We start from the raw sequence: 20,534 nt of genomic DNA, 5'->3' as shown, positions 1-20,534 counted from the left end.
ACAAATCTTTAGGCCCAATCCTCATATATTTGTGAAATATGGAAAAAGTTGCAAAAACCTGGCAGTCTCCTAATATGTCTCACTTACATAGAATTTGTCTATGTAGTTTGGAAAAAGCAAGGGGAAAGATAATCAGAATTTCATCAAACACAAAACCAACTACCAATTTTGTGGATTGTGTTCCTTTAACTTTTTATACATAGGAACAGTTTTCTAATATTGAATCTTAATGCAATTGTAACAGTTTTGTTCCTGCTTAAAACAAACCAACCTAAGATACATTTTCACATACTGCTTCACCATCACACAACTTTTCTTTTTATAAATCATATAGTTTTCAAACGGATAGATTACTTATTTAATCATTCTACTTGTAGCCATATTGTTTATCTCAACAACTTATTACTATAAACTGCTTCAATTACAGTTTTTACTTCCTCCATATAAAAATTCCCAGATCAGCCCTGGCTGGTGTGGCTCAGTGGATGGAAAGCCTGCCTGTGAAGCACAGGGTGGCTGGTTTGATTCCCAGACAGGGCACATGCCTGGGCTGCAGGCCAGGTCCCCACTAGGGGGCGCGTGAGAGGCAACCACACGTGGATATTTCTCCCCCTCTCTTTCCCTTCCCTCTAAAAAAAATCAATCAATAAAAATCTTTTAAAATATTCCCAGATCATGTAATGCTTTTTGTCATTGATGACTTTGGTGGGACAAGTTATCTTGAAGCACTTAAGTGTACAACCCAATTTCAGAAAAGCTGAGACATGAATGGGAGATTGAACTAGAGATAAGAGTTTATAAAATATTTTCAAAGACATAGGTTCATTAGGAATAAGAGGATATTACTGAAAGAATGATGAACTAAAAGAATGGGCCCTAAACTCCGCTATGTTTTTCCTTGTAACACGTATCACTTCCGAATAGACATCAGTAACCTTTTTTCTTTTCTAACTTCTCCCGCATTAGAATTGGGGTATTTTTGCGTGCTCACAGTTGCGTCTTTAGCGCCTACGACAGTGCCAGGCAAAGAGGCGCTCAGTAAATGACTACGAAGACAGGGAGGGTAAAGAAGAAACAGAAAAAGTAAAGAAAGAAACCCAGGACAACCTGAGGTCTTAAACGCTCACACACCCTCCGCGGACCCTTTTCTCTCAGGCTCGCGCACTGAACTTGCGCATCACAGCCCCATTTGCGGCGCGCGCGTGCACTGCGCCCCGACACCTTCGGGACCCGAGCAAGCTGCACCTGCGCAGTCCCAGCCGGCCCGCCTAGGCCTGGGCGGGCCTCCGTGGGGAGGCGGTGCGTCCGTCCTGGGCCTGAGCAGGCTGGGTCGCGGGGTAGATCCTGGGGGTGGAGGAGCACAGCAGAAAACTCTGGAAAAAGAAGGGGGCCGGACCATCTCCTCGCCCCAGGCGAGCAGTCCCAGAATGCTCTGCGCCGTATCCCAACCTGGACTCCATTTCCCAGCGGCCACTGCGGCCGGCGCTGGCTGCCCGCCGGAGCGCAGCGGCCCCTTTGTGAGTCTGCTGGTCTACCCCGGGATCGCTTTCCTTCCCTGGCTCGCGGGGATGCTGGGCCTCCGGCCTCTGCCCGCAGCGCGGAGGGAGGTGCCGACCCACTGGCAGGAGGCGGTGAGGAGTCCCGGGCGGGCGGGCGCGTGAAGGGGCCTGTCACCACGCGTGGGAAAAAAGTGGGACTGGGGCGGGGGGGCGATCCTGTGTAAGACAGCGTCACCGTGTGTGTGTGTCTGCGACAGCGTGAGGCCTTTTCACTGTTTGTGAGAGACCGTATGCGACCCTGCCTGTGACAATGAGTGGGCAACTGTGCGGCTGAGTGTATGGTCACGTGAGACATCGTAAGAGTGTGTCCTTCGGACTGTGACAGTGTGACACTGTATGTCAGTGTGACAGTGGACCAGAGTGTCCTTGTGGAGCCGTCTCTTGAGGGCTGCAGGGCAGCTGCCAGCAAAAGGCCTGTGGTGTGCGGTGTGGGGACGCCGATGCCCCAGGGTTGGGATCAGCGTTGAGATGAAGGGGCAGAGATGCACAAACAACAGAGAAGACAGAGAGGGAGAGGAGGAGACACGAAGCAGCCCCAGCCTTAAGCTTCGACAGCAGAAGCCCAGGCTGCCGGAACAGGAAGGGGGGGACGCACTGTGTGCTGTTCCTGAAGATAAATGGCGTGATGACTGACATCACAAAGGATGTCCAGGCACTGTGCTCAGTCCTTTATGTAGATCGTCTCCAGGTCGTGCTGACAGCTGATAGGTTGGAGATCCCATTTTTCTGACGATAAGAAAACAGGTTTGGAGTGTTTGGAAACCCCAGGGAGGTTGCGGAGCTAGTGAGTGGTGGTGGATCGGATGTTCGAGGCATTATGATCCCCAAACTTAGTGATTTTTACACTAAGTAGGCTGCAGGTTAGTGGGAACTAACTCTTGATTAAGGGGTTTCAGTGACTGTTCCTGTGTAGTCTCTGACCCCCGTCTCTCATGAGGAATTGGTCAGAAAAGTAGAGATTGGTTTTCAGGTGCAGTTAGTCCTAAGCCAGGACCGGAAGCTCTGTGACCTGACTCTGGTCCAGTGTCCTCCAGATCACTCGACCCCTCTGAGGTTTGCTCTGTGTGAAGATGCTTTCTCAGAGGCAGTCACTCTGTAGCATCTCTCTCATCTTTGTAGACATTTTTCCTTTCAACATCGGCATCCGGTGGAAACATTAAAAAGTTGGACCTGGATTCCTGTTGGGCTCAACTGCTTATTACCCTGAAGCCTTGATTAATGTCATGCGTGAAGGTTGGGGGGTGGTGTTCGTTACTTGGCAGTGCCATTCTGAACCATCGATACTGTTATGGTTTGTGATTATAAAAGAGGAGCTGACGTATGCAGAGAACGTTTATATTGCGTTCTTGAGCTCTAAAGCACGTGGGAAAAAGAACTGCACGCTTAGACAGGAGTGGCAGATTCAGGGATACCTCGGCGTCTGTGGTGGGAGGACAGGGAGGTTTCTAGGCTGGTGATGCAGGGTTTCTTTCTCCCCCTCAGCTCTGTCTTCTCCAGACTCTGTCCTCCTGCCAGGGAGGAGCCTGAAGGAAGAAGACAGAGAACCTGTCATAAATTCTTAAGTTCTTAAAGCCATGTCCAAGGTAAGGAAGCATTTCTTTTCCCTTCCCTGAAATGCCTCATTTTTCAGGTTTTACGTGAACATTTTGGTTTTCTTCTGAAACTCCCCAGCCTCACAAAGTTGCATTCATTAGTGACTTGATCCTCATGCTCTTCAGTCCAGTAAAAGGAGGTCCCTAAGAGCCCTGTGAGCTTCCTCTCTCTCTTAGCATTTTCATTTTCATTCAAGAAATAGTTTAGCACCTCCTTGGGTTAGGAGCTCTGGAGAGGGGAAAGAATACTCCTTCATCTAGGGACTTAATTCACTGAGGTCAAGGTGTTCATTCAGATGTAACCAACAGCTTGGAGCTTTTCCACAGGCCCGGGTTTGAGAGGAAGGCAAGATGAGGGCTGCTGGGTAGTCTTAGTCACAGTACTCGGCAAGGTCTCTTGCTCAGGTGATTTTGAGGAACTGGATGTGTTTGGTCTTGAGTAGTAAAACATGGGTCAGCTAGCGCGGGGATTTTTTCAGGCATGCTGTGGGCTTTGAGGAGTAGGATTACATGGAAGTAATGAGGTCCTGTCTTAGGGACATCCTGACTAGTAGGCAGCAGGTAGTATATTCTAGTCGCCCAGTTAAGATTAGTGGAATATGGAAAAATAGCAGGAAATGTTTAGTAAAGGAATAATAATAGGGAGTACTTTAATCCACATTTAAAAATGGCTATATACATCTTTAACAGTAAATAGTTTGGAATGGCAGCCAGAAGGAACAATGACCAGATCGGCATGTCTAGAAACAAATGCAAATATAAATAAGAATGGAAAATACTGTCCTGGCTGGTGGGGCTCAGTGGCTGAGCGCCAGCCTGTGAATCAAAGTGTCACTGGTTCAATTCCCCATCTGGGGCACATGCCTGGGTTGCGGGCCAGGTCCCCGGTGAGGGGCGCACAAGAGGCAACCACACATTGATGTTTCTCTCCCTGTTTTTCTCCCTCCCTTCTCCTCTCTAAAAAACAAATAAAATCTTTAAAAAAAATGGAAAATACCAATTCATTCACTAAACATATAATTATTAAAGAATTACTGTACCAAGTGCTGTCAGTACTGTGGTAAATAAAAACAGACTCTGTCTTTGTCTATGTGGAACTTAGTGTCTATTAGTTTGTATATTATACTATAATGAATGATGTTAAATCAGTGGAGATGGGATGGGTTATTTAGAAAAAAAGTCCTTTCGTATATTGTGTAAGTTCAATCTAAAAAATAAAACCACATGAACTGCTAGATGAAAATAGAGAGGATGGTTGTAAAGAGGAAGATGAATCAGAGCAGAAATCAGCACTGGCCAGTGGACCTTCTTGTGACGACTGATGATAGACATGTGCCGCACGTGGCTATGGAGCACTTTGTGTGACCAAGGGGCTGAACTGTTAATGTTAACTCATTTAAATTTAACTGGCTACATGTGGTTAGTAGCTGGTGTAATGGATAGCACAGATATTGGCTTATCAAATGATAAAGCCAGGAAAATTGGGGTGAACTTGTCCAAGGGAGGAAGGGAACATATTTCTGTCACTAATTGGTGACTGTGTGGTTATAGGAAGCTATAGTATGTAGTGAGGGTCAGGAACATCGGTGGTGGTGAGCGAGGGTTTGCAGAGGGTGGTAGGAAAGGAGGAAGGATGCTGTGGAGTGGTGTACCCACTGATGGAGCTCGTCATTTCGTTCCTTTGCCCAGAGCCTTCACTGGTTTCCATTTTACTTGAAATGAAGCCCAGTGCCCTTATCACAGCCTCTATGGCCCTATGTGGTCCAGCCCCAGGGTACCCCAGACCTCGTTTTCTGCAAGTGTTGACATCTCCCTGCTCCATTCATGCTGGTCAACTTGCTGTTCCTCAGACGTTCCAGCTCTTTCCTGTCTCCGAACAGATGCTGGTGTGGCCTGCTCTCCTACTTTCTTTAGATTCTTGTTCAGACATCACCTCTTTATTTAGGTTTATCTTGATTATCTTATCGAAAATAAATACCCCTGTCACTCTGCGTAACCTTCTCTTATTTTTTGTCAGAGCAGTTAACGCTACTGGCATTGTGTGACCTTTTATTTAATGTCTTTCTCCTCTGTTCAAATATCAACTCCGTAAGGGGAGGGACTATGTTTTGTCCACCTTTGTATTCCCAACTCTTATAACTGTGTAGGTAGTACAGGGTGGGGCAAAAGTGGGTTTACAGTTGTATGGAAAGTAATAATTAATAACAACACAAGAATAAACTGTTTTGCACACTCACAACCATAAGCCTACTTTTGCCCCACCCTGTGTTTGCCAAATTCACCTGTGAATGAACAAAGGCATGAGTCCCGCGGAGGCTAGAGCCAGCTACCTCTCCTCTGCTGCCCGCATTGGTAACGGAAGAACACGAGGGTATGATGTGTAGAACAGACAGAGCCCATCACCCCAATGCAGTGTCTGCGATCCTACCCCGGACCTCCTGTGTCACAGTCTCTGGTATTGGGGCCCAGGAAACCCACATTTTCATTGAGTCCCAGGATGATGTTAATGTGCACTTTTTGAGAACCGCTGCCTCTGAAGCTTGCTTGTAAAGTATGCCTGTGTAAGCAGCATTCTGACGTCTGGTGTTCTTCCCACCCCGTGCTCACAGCTGGGCTCTTGGGTGGCCCTGTGTGCCTCTCACAGTCCCTGTGTCTCCCTGCAAAACGTCGCTTTTGAGAATCCAGACTGATAATCTTGGTTTTTAAGTTAATATTTAGTACATTTTCATTTAACGTAATTAGTGATGTATTTGTGTTTAAGACTACTATACTGCAGTTTGTTTTCTACCTATCCCACCTGTTCTTTTCCTTTTTTTCTCCTTTTTTTTGGATAAATCAGGTGTTTTCCCCATGTTATTTTGTTAACTGTATATTATTCTTTTAAAGGCCACTCTAGGATAATATGTATCCATTATTCACTAGGTAATAATCCTCTTTCTGCCCCCTGTAATCTTCTTTGTATAATTAGCACTTTTACCACTTCCTGAACAAGATAAGACCCCTATAGTGGTTTAACTCCAAGAAAACATAGTAATAGTAGATGTTACATACGTACTATAGGTACTGTTTGGGGCTCTTAATTTCTTTCTGTTTCTGTGCTTCCATTTCCTCCCATTTTTCTTCTACCTGAAACCCCCCTACTAGCATTTCTTTGAGTCCAGGTCAATAATTGACTCCTGGCCTCAATTGTTGGGTCAAAACAATGTAATTTAAAATGTTTTTGAGGTTAAATAATTCTGGGAAATCCTAGTCTCAAGGGAGAGAAAAACATCTAGAGATTTATTTTAAGGAAATAGAGACATTGCAGAATGGGAGTGAAAAATTAAGATTCATATAACTTGAAAGTAATCAAGGGTTTACATGGCATCAATATTACATGGCATGTTTATACCATGTAATATTATCCACCCAACAAAACTTATAAGTAAATGAATATGTATAGATAATCATGGATATGTCTGCGTAAGGAGACATTTAAACAAATACATACTAACTGTAAATTTTGATTGCTTCTAGAAGGTAGGGTGACGTGGAGGGTGGAAGATTTACAATTCTTTTACTTAAAAAGGGAAAGAATTCACTGAAGGTAGAAATACTGAATATCATTTTCTATGTTTCCTTAATAGTGACAAAATTGTATGAAAATTCTATTTTCTCTAACCAAAATATATGTAAAAGTATTTGAAAGGTAGTCAAGTCTCATTGGCCAAGATAAAAACGTCAATAAGACAGTTGAAACCTAGAATCCATTAGTTTGTATGGGCAGCTAAAACAATGTCTTTAAGAACTTTATCTAGCAAAACCTACCTCACCTCTATCTACAGAAGCAATGATGTGTGAGGAACACTTTTCTTGCGCAAAATTTTAAAGGGTTTGTATTGAAAGTCTGAGTTTTAATAGCTGATGGTCGGCAGTGCCCCACCCTGCCTAGCACAAGGTTCATCTTTTCAGACCCAGTTCCCTTCCCTCCTTGAAGCCTTTACTCACCTCGCAGATTCCCCTGGATTATGATGTGTTTTAGTGATGGAAGCTGATGCGTGTCACTGATGTTGATGAGAGTCATAGTTTTGCTTCCCTTATAGGCTACTTAACATTTTTGTCCATTGCTCAGGCATTAGTGATTCATATTATTCACTCATTTTTCCATTAAAAATGTTTTTGTGTGAAATTGCTAATGTGCCTAAATATATCTTCAGTGGGAGCATTCCTCTACAGAGTCACGGGAAGAATAGGAGTGATGTTTGTATTTGACAACCAGAGGCTGGGGAACACACCAGAACTTACTCCAGCTGGGGTCCCAGAGGCCATGCTGTGCCGGGCCCGTCCCTCTGCTGCTGGACTGAGGGGAGATCAGGCATGGCTGCCAGCCGGACTCAGTGCAGCGGCTGTTCACCAGCCTGTGAGGTGGTCATTCAGGGTTTGACCAGTCGGTTCAGCTGTCCAGGTATGTCCCGTTGAGTGCCATTTGTCTGTCGGCCCAGCTAAGAGTGGGCATTGCTCTGTGACACGTCAGACCTAAGAACCATGAACGGAACCAGCCAGCAAGCCCTGGTAGGTCTGGAGCAGTTGGAGCTCATTAGGAAGACGACCCATTTTGAGTTTTGAGGGACCAGATAGGTCTTGCCCCACACTATAAGTAAGGTCCGTAGTTCAGCACACAGCAACAACTCTCGCTCATTAGACAGGAGAAGTTGGGTGTTGTCCCTCCAGTGAGGGTGGTAGGTTTTTTTTGATGCACTTCATAATCACATTGGAAATGTTCACTATTTGTTAATTAACAGTGCTTAAAATGACCATTGTTTTGTCTCTCAGGTAGCATGATAGGTTACCAACTGTCACTGAAACTCAGTGGGTTCTCAAGAGCTGTTAGACAATCTTCTGTTGTCCCCGCTTGTTCTCTGTGATGGCTTACATTTGTTTAAATTATAGTTTTGAAAAATCACCACAAGACTTGTTTACTCTCTTATTACATATTATAAGCATCGGTAGCATAGGGTGGTGTGTGTGTGTACACACATCCTATTGTTATATCTGGGACTTTCCACTGTAGAGTTTGGGAAAATGCTGGTTTGGACCACATACATTTTGGAAGGCTTAACTCACACTCCTGTGTCATCCTTGAAGCCTTTCTTTACTGTCCTAGTCCAGCCTTATTTTCCACATTGAGAAATGCTCTAGCATTTAGTATGAATAACGTATTATTTTCCTCTTGATTGTTAATGCTGTTACTTCCCTTTTTGTGTGTCTTACAAATTTTTTCTCCATCAGTAGGGTCTATGAAATTGTATACTTACCACGGCAATATCAAAATTAAGCACAGAGAAGTCATGCAGCAATTACTTGACATGTGTTGCTCAGAACACAAGATTCACTGCTAGAAAATTGCACCATGTGTAATATTTCTTTCTGAAAGATAGATGATTTAGCTCTTCAAACTATGCATATATGAGGGTAAGAACACTAGTTGGACAGGAGTATGTTTATGTCATTTCAGGATTTGGTGACATTTGGGGATGTGGCTATAGATTTCTCTCAAGAGGAGTGGGAATGGCTGAATCTTGCTCAGAGGAATTTGTACAGGAAGGTGATGTTGGAGAACTACAGGAACCTGGTGTCACTGGGTAAGGTCTCCCATAATTCAGAATCTGCACGTAGGGCTGATCTCCAGCCTCATGTTTGAGAAGCCTCTGATAGAATTCACTGAATTTCTTCCGTTGCTCCTGCAAGTAGGCTGAGTTTTGTAGAACTGGCAGCTACATTAGACTATTTCTGCAACTTCCTGTTCCACATTCTTCAGAACACTTCTTCCTTAACTTCCTCTATAATGCCCTCACCTCCTGATGACCAAGGAACTTGATCTGATTAAGGGCCTGGCTAATGCCCTCTTTGTTTCTTCCAAGCAGGAGTCTCAGTTTCTAAGCCAGAGGTGATCTCACTGTTGGAGCAAGGAAAAGAGCCCTGGATGGTGAAGGAGGTGGGCACAGGAGGCATGTACTCTGGTGAGTGAGAGGACTCGGGAGGTGAGGCCACTGCAGGAAAACAAGCTCCGCCATTCTGAAGGTTCCATTGTGTAGCAGATACCTTCTGGGTAGCTTTTCTAAATGCTTCAGGCCTGGGACAGACATTGAGGTGTCTGTAGCTTGAGCTCCCCAACTTACTCTCCTTGTATATATTCTCTCACACCTTACTGTCTTCTCTGATAACCTGTCCTGTCCTCTGGGTCCAAAGGTCACAGGGTCTCCTTGTCCTTGCCTTTTAGTTTTGCATAAGTCGCTCCATCACATTTAAAAAATCCAGACATAGCAATGCCTCTGCTTTTCCTTTTTAGTTACTCATTTCTTACAGATTAAAGGAAATTATTTCATTTACTTATTCATTATTCTTTTACTAATAATGTTGAGCATCTTTTCATGAACTTATTGGCCATTCTATATATTTTGTGAAGTGTTTGTTCAAGTTTTGGCCCATGTTTTAGTGGGTTGTTTCTTGAGTTGTAAGAGTTCTTTCTTTAGATAGTCTTAGTACGAGTCCTTTGTCATTTATACGTATGCCAATTGTGGTTTGTGTTTTTATTTTTCTACTGCTGTCTTTTGAGCATCCAAAGTTTTCAATTTTTAAAAATTCCAGTTTATTAATTTGTCTTGGTTGGTGCTTTTGTGCCATATCTAAGAAATTCTTGCTATTCCCAGGTCATCAACATTTTCTTCCATGTTTTTCCTGGGATTTGACATTTGGGCATATGACCCATTGAGCTACTTTTGTGTCTTGTTAAAATAAAGATTGAAGTTCACTTTTTCCCCCTTTGGATATTCGGTTGCTACAGTACTATTTATTGTAAAGACTTTCCTTTCCCTGTTATATTGCCTTGTTGGAACCTTTGTTGAAAATCAGTTGACCATAAATGCATGGGTCTGGTCCTGAACTCCATTCTGTCCCCCTGATCTAGATGTCTGGCCTTTGACCAGTACCACACTCTCCTGATAGCTGTAGCTTTCTAGTAAATTTTGATATCAGATACTTCAGTTTGTAAAATCACTTTGGCTATTTTAGATCTCTGCATTTCCATATACATTTTAGAATGAAATTGAGAATTTCTACCCCAAAATTTTGATTTGAATTATAATGAAGCTATACATCAGATTGGGGGAGAATTGACATCCTAACATCATTGAGTTTTCTGACTCATGAGTATGGTTTATTTAGCCATTGATTAGTCTTCTTTCTCTCAGCAATATTCTGTAGTATCCAACGTAGTGGTCTTAGATATCTAAAAAAAGTTTTTATCTGTGCCTATTATTTTTTTGTGCTATTATACCTAGAATTCTTAAAAGCTCCTTCTTCCTGTTGTTTGCTGCTAATATGCAAGAGTGTAAAGTGATGTTTATATTAACTTTATATTTTATATAACCTTGCTAGATTCATCCAGTAGTTATTCTAGTAGTAGTTTTGTAGGTTCCTGAGTGTTTTCTGCAAAGACAATCATGCTATCTGCAAATACACTGTTATTTCTTCGTGATTCTTATGCCTCATTTTTCTTGATTTATTACAATAGATAGGGCCTCCTGTACAATGTTGGATGCCATTGCTAAGAGCAGATACACTTGTATTGTTCTCAGTCCTAAAGGAAAATGTATTTAATCTTTCACCATTAAGTTGATATTAGTTTGCTTAGATCTCCTTCCTTAGTTTTAGAAAGTTCCTTTCTAGTCCTGGCTTGCTGAGAATTTTTATTAATAAACTTAGTAAAATACTCTTTCTATATCTATTAAAATGATATACGGTTTTCATCTTCAGTATGTTGATATAGTGATCATTGATTGGTTTTCACATATTAAACCAACCTTGCATTCCTGGGATAACTATCCTTGGTCATGATTGTGCTTTCGTATTTTCTGGGTTTGATTTGCTATAATGTTATTAAAGGTTTTCCATGTATGTTCATGTGCAACATTGGTTTTGTGAACCATGATATGAATTTTGGGTTTATTTTGAAAGTGGTGGGAAGCCATTGGGAAATCTTGAGGGACAAATAGGTGATTTGATTTGGGAATGGAAAGGGGAAGGCAAATGAAGGCCTGTGGCAGGTTAATAAAATCAAGTAATTTAATATGAAATTACTTTTATATATGAGGGCATCTCAGCTTCAGGGATTAACTGCAATTTTACATTTGGTGGGAATATATCTCACAGAAAATGATATTCAGGAAGACCTTTCTCAGACTGCAAAAGTTTAACCATAGAGTTTCATGTAGAGCCTAAGGTAACTAATAGTACCTGATGTGTCTTTGAGTCTGGGGATCTTAAGGATGTTTTTTAGCCACACTGGTAATATGAAGTGGGTTTTTCTAAAGATAATGAACATACCTTGAATGCAGGATAAACTGAGGTAAGAGAGGAAGGGTGCTTGGAGACTGTTACATTAACATAGATATAAAATGATGATTGTTATTTTAAATAACCTCTTCAATTTTCAATTTTTCTGATAGTTACCTTATTGGTTATGTATGCTTAATTTATGTCCTTAATCAACTTTCTTAAGGTCTTGTTCTTTGTATGTTATACTTTTTAGACTGCATTTAACAGCTGTTAACTCTTCAAACTTATGTATTTTATTCACTGTTTTAAAAGTTCTTCTCTGCTACTGCATAAACACAAAAGATTTTTTTTCTTACTGTCTTTTAGATTGGGAGTATGCATTTAAAAACAGTGAATTTTCATCAAAGAAAGTTATTTATGAAGAATCATCCAAAGTGATGAGAATGGGAAGAAGCCATCTTAGTTATAACCCTGACTGCTCTCGTTTGAGAGAAGACTATAAAAGCGGGCACTGGTTTAAGAACAAGTTGGGCAGTAAGGAGGTCCATCCTAGTCAACTGATCATCACTCATAAAGAAATCCTCACTGAAGATCAAAGTAATGCATACACTAAATCTTGGCAAACTTTCCACCAGGATGCAGTATTTGCTATAAAACAGGGTTTTCCCACCAAAGAAAGAGTACGTAAACATGAGCCACATAAGAGAAGTTACCGAAAAAAATCTGTTGAAGTGAAACGTAAGAAAGTCTACGTAGGAAAGAAACTTTTGAAATGTAATGAGTGTGAGAAAGTCTTCAACCAGAGTTCATCCCTTACTCTTCATCAGAGAATTCATACTGGGGAGAAACCCTACGCCTGTGTTGAATGTGGGAAAACCTTCAGCCAGAGTGCAAACCTGGCTCAACATAAGAGAATACACACTGGGGAGAAACCCTATGAATGTAAGGAATGTAGGAAGGCCTTCAGCCAGAATGCACACCTTGCTCAGCACCAGAGAGTTCACACTGGAGAGAAACCCTATCAGTGTAATGAGTGTAAAAAAGCCTTCAGCCAGATTGCCCATCTGACTCAGCATCAAAGGATCCACACTGGAGAGAGACCGTTTGAATGTATCGAGTGTGGCAAGGCCTTTAGTAATGGCTCATTTCTTGCTCAGCACCAGCGAATTCATACCGGAGAGAAACCTTATGTATGTAACGTGTGTGGGAAAGCCTTCAGCCATCGTGGTTACCTAATCGTACACCAGAGAATTCACACCGGAGAGAGACCTTATGAATGTAAGGAATGCAGGAAGACCTTCAGTCAGTATGCACACTTAGCTCAACACCAGAGAGTTCACACTGGAGAGAAACCATATGAGTGTAAAGTGTGTAGGAAAGCCTTCAGCCAGATTGCATACCTCGATCAGCATCAGAGGGTCCATACTGGAGAGAAGCCCTATGAATGTATTGAATGTGGGAAAGCCTTTAGCAATAGTTCGTCGCTGGCACAACATCAGCGAAGTCACACTGGAGAAAAACCTTACATGTGTAAGGAATGTAGGAAAACGTTCAGTCAGAATGCAGGCCTTGCTCAGCATCAGCGAATTCACACAGGAGAGAAGCCTTATGAATGTAATGTGTGTGGGAAAGCCTTCAGCTACAGTGGCTCTCTCACTCTGCATCAGAGAATTCACACTGGAGAGAGGCCCTATGAATGCAAGGACTGCAGGAAGTCTTTCAGGCAGCGTGCACACTTGGCTCATCATGAAAGAATTCATACTATGGAGTCATTCTTGAGTCTCTCCTCTTCCTCACCCTCCATGTCCAGTCAGTTGCCAAGACCTGTAGCTTTTATCTCTTAAATACACCTTTAATCATTTTCACTCCATCACCTTTGTCCAGTACACAATAATCTACTTGACATGGACTATGGAAATAGCTTTCTAACTGGTTTCCTGTATTTGCCACTTAGTCAGTTGTCCACATTGCAGGCAAATGTATTAAAAATAGTTTGATCATATCACTCCTCTCATTAAAACCACTCAGTGGTATCCCATAGTTCTTAAGGTTAAAGCACATACCCCTCAACATAGCCTAAAAGATCTCCCTCCAATACCTTGTTCCAGTCTACCTTACAAAGCCCCATCTCATGCCAAGATCCACCTCATTCTTTGGAGACTTGTCCAGAATTATAAACTCATATTCCAGCATCGAGTAGACCTTGGTTCTAATCCTTGCTCTTCCATTTTTGCCCTCTAATTTTGGAGACACATTTTGTCTTTCGTAAGCTTCAGTTTTATTTATGTTATGGGAATAATAATGGTACTACCTCGAAAGTTAATGGGAGCATCAAGTGAGATGATGCATGTGAATTGCTCAGCAGAGTGCCTGGCATAAAGCATTCACTCAGTAAACATTCATGTAAAATAAAAAGATACCATGTTATACAAAGAAGACAGTCATTTTGACAACAATTAGCTGAGAAATAAAAGCCGCAGCTCAGGACACAAGAGCCTGTAAAGATTTCTGATTAGGAACAGTGGTCATAAAGGTGGGGGACCAGGGAATCCTGTATCGCAGGACTTCTAGTTCAGCTTGAACATACAGGGATATGACTAACTTCACTACATAGTCAACCATTCTAAGAAGTCAGCCAACTTTTAAAAATCAACTTGGGGTAAGTAGAATTTACTGAGATGTATTTTTCATTTACAAAAGACAAAATAGATGCTTAAAAAAAGGAAACTTGAAAAGGTCAATAACCAAAGAAGACTGAAAAATAAAGTCTAAGTTTGACCCTTGCTCCTAATTCCCTGTGAGTGCACTGTATTACATCTGCCATTTAAAACAGAGTTCCTGACAGACAGGAAAGGAAACCGAAACTATAGGTCAATACTGGTAAACTGCTGCCCACAGACACGATTGACTTGGTGCATCAGTTTAGAAGGAATATGAATCCCTTTAGGTGGGCATGTGTTTTCCAGTTACCACAGTTCAAACCATTCCCTGTTCTCTTACATCTGACTCGTTTTACACTTTATATTACTTCCTGACTCTGAGAATGCAATCAATGCATTAACCAACTCATGAGTACAGGTACAAAAAATGATGAAAATAGAATAAGACTTGAAGAGACATCCTGTGGGGGGAAGACTGAGTATTACACAAATGTTAGTGGGCCCCAAATTAATCTACAGATTCCTTATATCTAACAAAATCCTAAGAGTTTCTTAAGGCTTGAAAGATTGTGTGAACATACACATTCATACAGATAAACATACAAAGAAAGTGTATCACAAAGGTGGTATTTCATGCCAGTGGCTTAACAGTATGGGTAAAATTGGCTTAGTTCTGTGCAAAGCAACCCCATCATTTTATCCAAATGTGAAACAGGGATTAGAGGACACTTACATACTTTATAATTATGGAGTGAGAACAATCTTCCTAAACGACGTGGATCCAGAAGCCACACACACCAAGATTCTAGGTTTGATTCTGTGAGTACTTTATTTAATAAAGTGTTTATATAGTCAGAGTATAAACAAAAGGCTTAAACATCAGAATTAGAGGAAATCATTAACTCACAAAATTCATATCCTTAATGTAGAAGTGCCCCTATGATCACTTAGAAAATGACACCTCCTCTCCCCATGGGCAAACGGCATGAAGAGGCAACAGGTGGGGGGGGGGGGGGAGAAGGCAGAGAACTGTACTTGAACAACAATAAAATTAGGAAAAAAGGCAACAGGTGACTGATGAACACATGGTAAGTACTGAATCTCACTGAGATCAGAAGAACTACAAGTTAAGCCAATGAACTGCTTGCATTGCAAAAGCACATGAAAGGAGATACTTCTGTGTGCTGGGTGAGGAAGTGTGAACTGTACAACCTTTGTGGAAGGCAGCTGTCAATATTATTCATGGGACAAACCAAGATTTTCTTTGCAGTTAAGTATCACACAAGTGTATCTCCCCTTTATATCCCAGTAAACAGATAAAACAATGTAAAAGGTATGAAACAAAGCAGAAAAGAGGGTCATCGGTGGATGAAACAGTTAAATTTTGCAAAAGGCAAAAGGGAGAAGAGTGTTTATTCATGAGATGTAGCACAAGAAACTGCTAACCCAGATGCTCACGTGGTAAGGGATCCAGTAATGGGAACCCATCTGCAAAGATCCCTCCAGAGGCTCAGGCTCTGCGTGGCTTGTGTGGGAACAATGACAGGACTGTTGAGTGCTTTTCTATGTGAAAATTCTGTTAGTATCCCCTGCCAGCAGCTTCCTACTTCACCCTCTCTTCTATAAGTACACTGAGTGGGACTCTTCACCCACAAAAATGACTTCCCATAGCAAATTAGCAAAAGTTAGAAGAAAATATAGCAAGGTATATTTATGACTTTGACATTGGACATATCTTTCTAAAATAGACAAAATGAAAACCATAAAAGAAGATTAAAGAGGTTAATATCAAAAGTTAGCATGCTTTTAAACAAAGTTAAAAGATAGGCAACAGAAAGGGAGATGATTAATACAAAGGGAGAGATGTAAGATATCAAATAAAGGACAACTAAGCAAGTATAAAAGTGGACAAGGTATAAGGATGAGAAAATCCGAGAAGAAATATGGGTGGCTGGTAAATGAGTTCCTGCTTAACCTTGCTAGTACTGAGATACAAATTTAAATAATAAAATCTTAAAAATTGTCAGTGGTGGAGAGGAAAGTACTCTCATCAGGGCCACGTTGGAGGCATTGTGGTTTTACCAGTGTTCACTATAGCCCCTTCGGAAGGCAGCGGGGTCAGTACATGAAAGGCTGGAAGAGGCATTAGTGGAAACGCAGCAGTTTAAGAGAATGGACTGAATATTGATGTGGATTTAACTAAAAGATGTTGATTGAAACAAGCAAACTTTTCAGAATGCAGAGAGTATTTTATTTTTTTAATATATTTGTTACATTTATATAAGTATGAATGCTCAGAAAAAGTTCTGAGTAGACACATTCAACCGGTAAGTGTTTCTTCTGGGGAGGGGACTGCCATTGGATATTCTTGTCAAGAGACAATTTAGTGTTAGTAATATTTGATGTTATAAACACGAATGTAAGAGGATTTTAAAAGTTAAAGTATGAAAAAATGCAATGGACTGACAGTGAACTAGGGCAGCTATAGTGAGAGCAGCCTAAGCTGACACTTTTTTGGAATTTGCAGAATCTCTCACTGACTCCCCAGCCCTTCCAGGTAACATACAGAGATCCCAGTAACCTTTCCATTTGGGGAAACAGATCTCTAGTGAGAGTATCTGAAGAACTGCCTGCCATCTACCTAGGACAATCAACCATATTCTTTAAAAAAAAAATCCTCACCCTTGGATATGTTTATTGATTTGAGAGAGAGAGGAAAGGGGGATTGGGAAGAAAGGAACACCAATGGGAGAGCGAAATATGAATTGGCTGCCTCCCATATGCACTCCAACCAGGGATTGAACCCACAACCTTTTGGTGTATGTGACAATGCTCCAACCAACTGAGCCACCCAGCCAGGGTCAGGGAGTTACTGTCAAAGCCTTCCAAAGGTGGCTGCCCTCACCAAAGGTGTCAAATACACACACCTACCAGAAAGAGACTTTCATGAAGGACGGATCTGATCTACAAAGACAGTTGGCTTCAAGTAAGGAAACTTCATTTCCCCATCCCTTCCGGTCTCTGCAGTAGAGTGGTGAATCCGCATGAAAGCAAATTCGAATCTATGAATGAGGAACTTTTAAATGTATTTACTAACTTCTGAATTTTAAGTGGTGGAACCAAGGTGTCTCTATCTGCCCCCCTCTTCTGAAACCAAGGAAAAGCAAAAAGAATCAGATGTGGAAGCTCCATCTTGGATGAAGTTGAGATATACAATTTGGAGCCTCAAAATCCACAAAGAAATGTTGCTAATGTGGTGAGAATCCTGGGAGGAAGCTACTCTTGCATTTGAGAGCACAAAATTACTCCAAAGCAGTGGTGTATCTGGGCAAAAAACCCAAAACAAATACACACCTTGATTTCAGCCACAGAATTACTGTGAAAAGTTTGGCTTTTCAAGCCTCCCTATCTGTTTACAGCCCCAGTGGCAGGACAAGGACCAGAGGACTCAAGAAGAAACATGGGGTCTGAAAAGGGGATTTATCGTGTGACTGATGATGAGCAGGGACTGCAAAGTAAAGGCCAAATCCTTGCTGCTCTGATTGTCAACACCACTTGAGGATTTGTTAAGAGTTCCAGAATCCTGGGCTCTAACCCTGACCTGATATTTTGAAATCTGCATTTTCATAAATAAGATTCCCCAGGTGATTTGAGTATGCAGTAATGTTTGGGGACCATTGGACTAAAATTTCCTGCTACTCTGGATGACTGCCTGTTGATAAACAGTTAAATCAGGAAGAACTCTATTCATTCAAAAAATTAAAGTTCTATCCCTGCGGGGGCCCTGTGAAATACTGGTAGACTCAGCCTTATCCAACTTCCTTCTAAAATGGGGGGGAGGGACAAAAAATAAATATGCCAGCATCATTAAAATAGGAAAGTGATACCACCTCATATCACACACTATTCAAGTGTAATATAGTCCCGGCCTGGTGATTCAGTTGGTTGGAGCATCATCCCACACACCAAAAGGCTGCAGGTTCAGTTCCCAGATGAGGTGTATACCTGGGTTGTAGGTCTGATCCCCAGTCAGGGCACATAGGGGAGGCAACAGTTCGATGTTTCTCTCATTCTCTCTCCCTGTCCCCCGCCCCTTCCTCTAAAATCTATAAAACATATCTTCTGGGTGAGGATTTTAAAAAGTGTAACAGGGAAACAATTAGGGCCACACTAAAAGAACATGCCAGGATCTTTGGCACCCCCTGCCCTCTGAGAAGAGGGACGCAATGGAGAAAAAGAAGAAACTCTGAAAAACCTTACTAATATATCCCAATTTGGTGGGCAAGGTGTAGCACTGGGTGAAGGTGCCTCAAATTCCTCTAAGAATCCTTCATTCTACAGAGATGTTAGTTTAAATAGCAAAGGCAAGTTGTCAATATCTATTAAAATATGCTTATCTTTTGATCCAGTAATTCATCCTCCAAAAACATTGGTAAAACCGTACAAAAACGCCCTCGTTGGTGTGGCTCAGTGGATTGAGTGCCTGCCTGCAAAGCAAAGTTGCCGTTTCGATTCCCAGTCAGGGCACATGCCTGGGTTTCAGACCAGGTACCCAGTTGGGGGCGTGCAAGAGGCAGCCAATCGATGTATCTCTTGCACATTGATGTTTCTCTCCCTCTTTCTCCCTCCCTTCCCCTCTCTTAAATAAAAATTTTAAAAACAAAACAAAAAACCTTACAAAATATATGTACAAGAACATTAATTGAAACATTGTTGTTTGAAAATAGATCCTATATAAAGGACACATGGACAAAACCAAGGGGGAGGGTAGAGGTGGGGGAGGGAGATGGGTTCACCTGGGGTGGGGTGGAGGGATGGGGAGAAAAGGCATACAACTGTAATTGAATAAAAATAAAAATTTAAAAAAAAAGAAAAGAAAAGAAAAGAGATTCTAGACCCATAGTGATCCCTGCCTTCACTAAATGCTTATTTGAGATCTGCACTTCTGGTGAAAATGAAATTAGAGGGAATAGTTTAGCCTTCCAATTAAAATGTTAAAAAAAACTGAACAAAATACATAAAACCTTGGTGTTGAAGAGACTCTGGACATCTGGCAACGGACCAGAGATCCCTGGGACATGGGACATGAATGAGGTGAGTGCTGTGCTGACTTCCCCAAGGAGCTGTGGGGGAGTTAGTTCCCAGGCCGCGGTCTCTCCTAGTGGAGGGGATGGAGCTGGGATTCCGGGAGACTGAGGTGGCTGCACTTCACAGGAGAAAGCGCCTGAATGCTCTTAGAGAGAAAACAACATAGACATCTGCAAAATGTTTACCTGAGTAAACTCTGGTTTTTATCGGAATAGTGAACAGAACACGTGTGTGGAAATTACCTGAAGTCAAGGAAAGGACTGATAGAACTATAAGGAGAAACAGACAAATCCACGATGGCAGGAGACTTCGAAATGCATACCCCAAAAGAACAAGTGGAAAATCAGTGAGGATATGGAAGACCATCAGCCAACTTGACCTAATTGATATTTTAAAACGATTCCGCCCCAGAGCAGAATATAATATACATACATACTTTTCAAAGGCGCCCAGCACATTTACCAAGACAGACCATACTCCAGGCCTTACAACTTGTCTCGATAAATTCAAAAAGGTTCAAGTCGTACAAAATGTTTTTGTGCCCAGAACACATTAAATTAGAAATCAGTAACAGAAAGACAATTAGAGAATCCCCAAATATTTGGACCTAAATAGCCCAATTTTTAGTAAACTCTGGGTCAAAAGAGAAACAAAAAAAAGGGAATATATAAAGTACTTGAATTGAATGAAATTTAGAACATAGAATATCAAAAGATGTGACACTGTATTTAAAAGGAAATATAATAGCACTAACTGCCTAAGTTTTAAAAGAAAGCTCTCAAGTCCATTACTTCAGTTTCCACCTTAACAAATTAGAAAGAGCAGTGAACACCAGAAATTAACATAAGAATGGAAATAATAAATATAATAAAAACCAACCTTGGAGATTTTTTAATGATGATTTTATAGAACTAATGTGAAAAGTTTTTTGTTTTTAGTTTTTAATGTGAAAAGTTTAAATAAAAAATTAATTGTCGTACCTTATACTGCATGTATGATCACACTTCACAAATTGGTTGTTTTCCTTAGTTGTGGTTGAAGTTAGAGAGACCTAACCCATGTGGCCATACATTACACAAAGTTCCCTTAACAAGATATGGGTGTTTTAAAGAATGGCTTTTGCAGCCCTGGCCAGGTAGCTCAGTTGGTTAGAGCATTGTCCTGATACACGAAAGGTGCAGGTTTGATCCCCGGCCAGGGCACATACAATGAATACATAAATAAGCGGAACAAGAAATTAATGTTTCTCTCTCTTCCTCTTTTTCTCTAAAAATCAATCAATAAAAAAATTTAAAAAGTAGCTTTTGCAGAGGTAAAAT

General features: G+C 41.5%; 1 protein-coding gene across 3 annotated transcripts; it reads left to right on the top strand.

The window, feature by feature from the left end:
• Positions 1 to 1,257: 1,257 nt before the first annotated feature.
• Positions 1,258 to 13,469, top strand: ZNF583 (zinc finger protein 583). 3 transcript variants are annotated; one of them, XM_045203837.3, is made up of 5 exons: positions 1,277 to 1,517; positions 3,042 to 3,142; positions 8,646 to 8,772; positions 9,055 to 9,150; positions 11,834 to 13,469. In XM_045203837.3, exons 2-5 carry the CDS (start codon positions 3,134 to 3,136, stop codon positions 13,309 to 13,311), a joined length of 1,710 nt encoding a protein of 569 aa, XP_045059772.2. In that variant the 5' UTR covers positions 1,277 to 1,517; positions 3,042 to 3,133; the 3' UTR covers positions 13,312 to 13,469. The 3 variants fall into 3 exon arrangements, with proteins under 3 accessions (XP_045059771.2, XP_045059772.2, XP_024425797.2); XM_024570029.3 differs by having other exon boundaries at positions 1,495 to 1,631; XM_045203836.3 differs by lacking the exon at positions 3,042 to 3,142 and having other exon boundaries at positions 1,258 to 1,631.
• The last annotated feature ends 7,065 nt before the right edge of the window (positions 13,470 to 20,534 follow it).

The sequence above is a fragment of the Desmodus rotundus genome, chromosome 12, assembly GCF_022682495.2.
Source record: "Desmodus rotundus isolate HL8 chromosome 12, HLdesRot8A.1, whole genome shotgun sequence".
NCBI lineage: Eukaryota > Metazoa > Chordata > Mammalia > Chiroptera > Phyllostomidae > Desmodus > Desmodus rotundus.
Note: the sequence above shows the minus strand (reverse complement) of the source record. Positions and strands in the feature narration are given on the sequence as shown.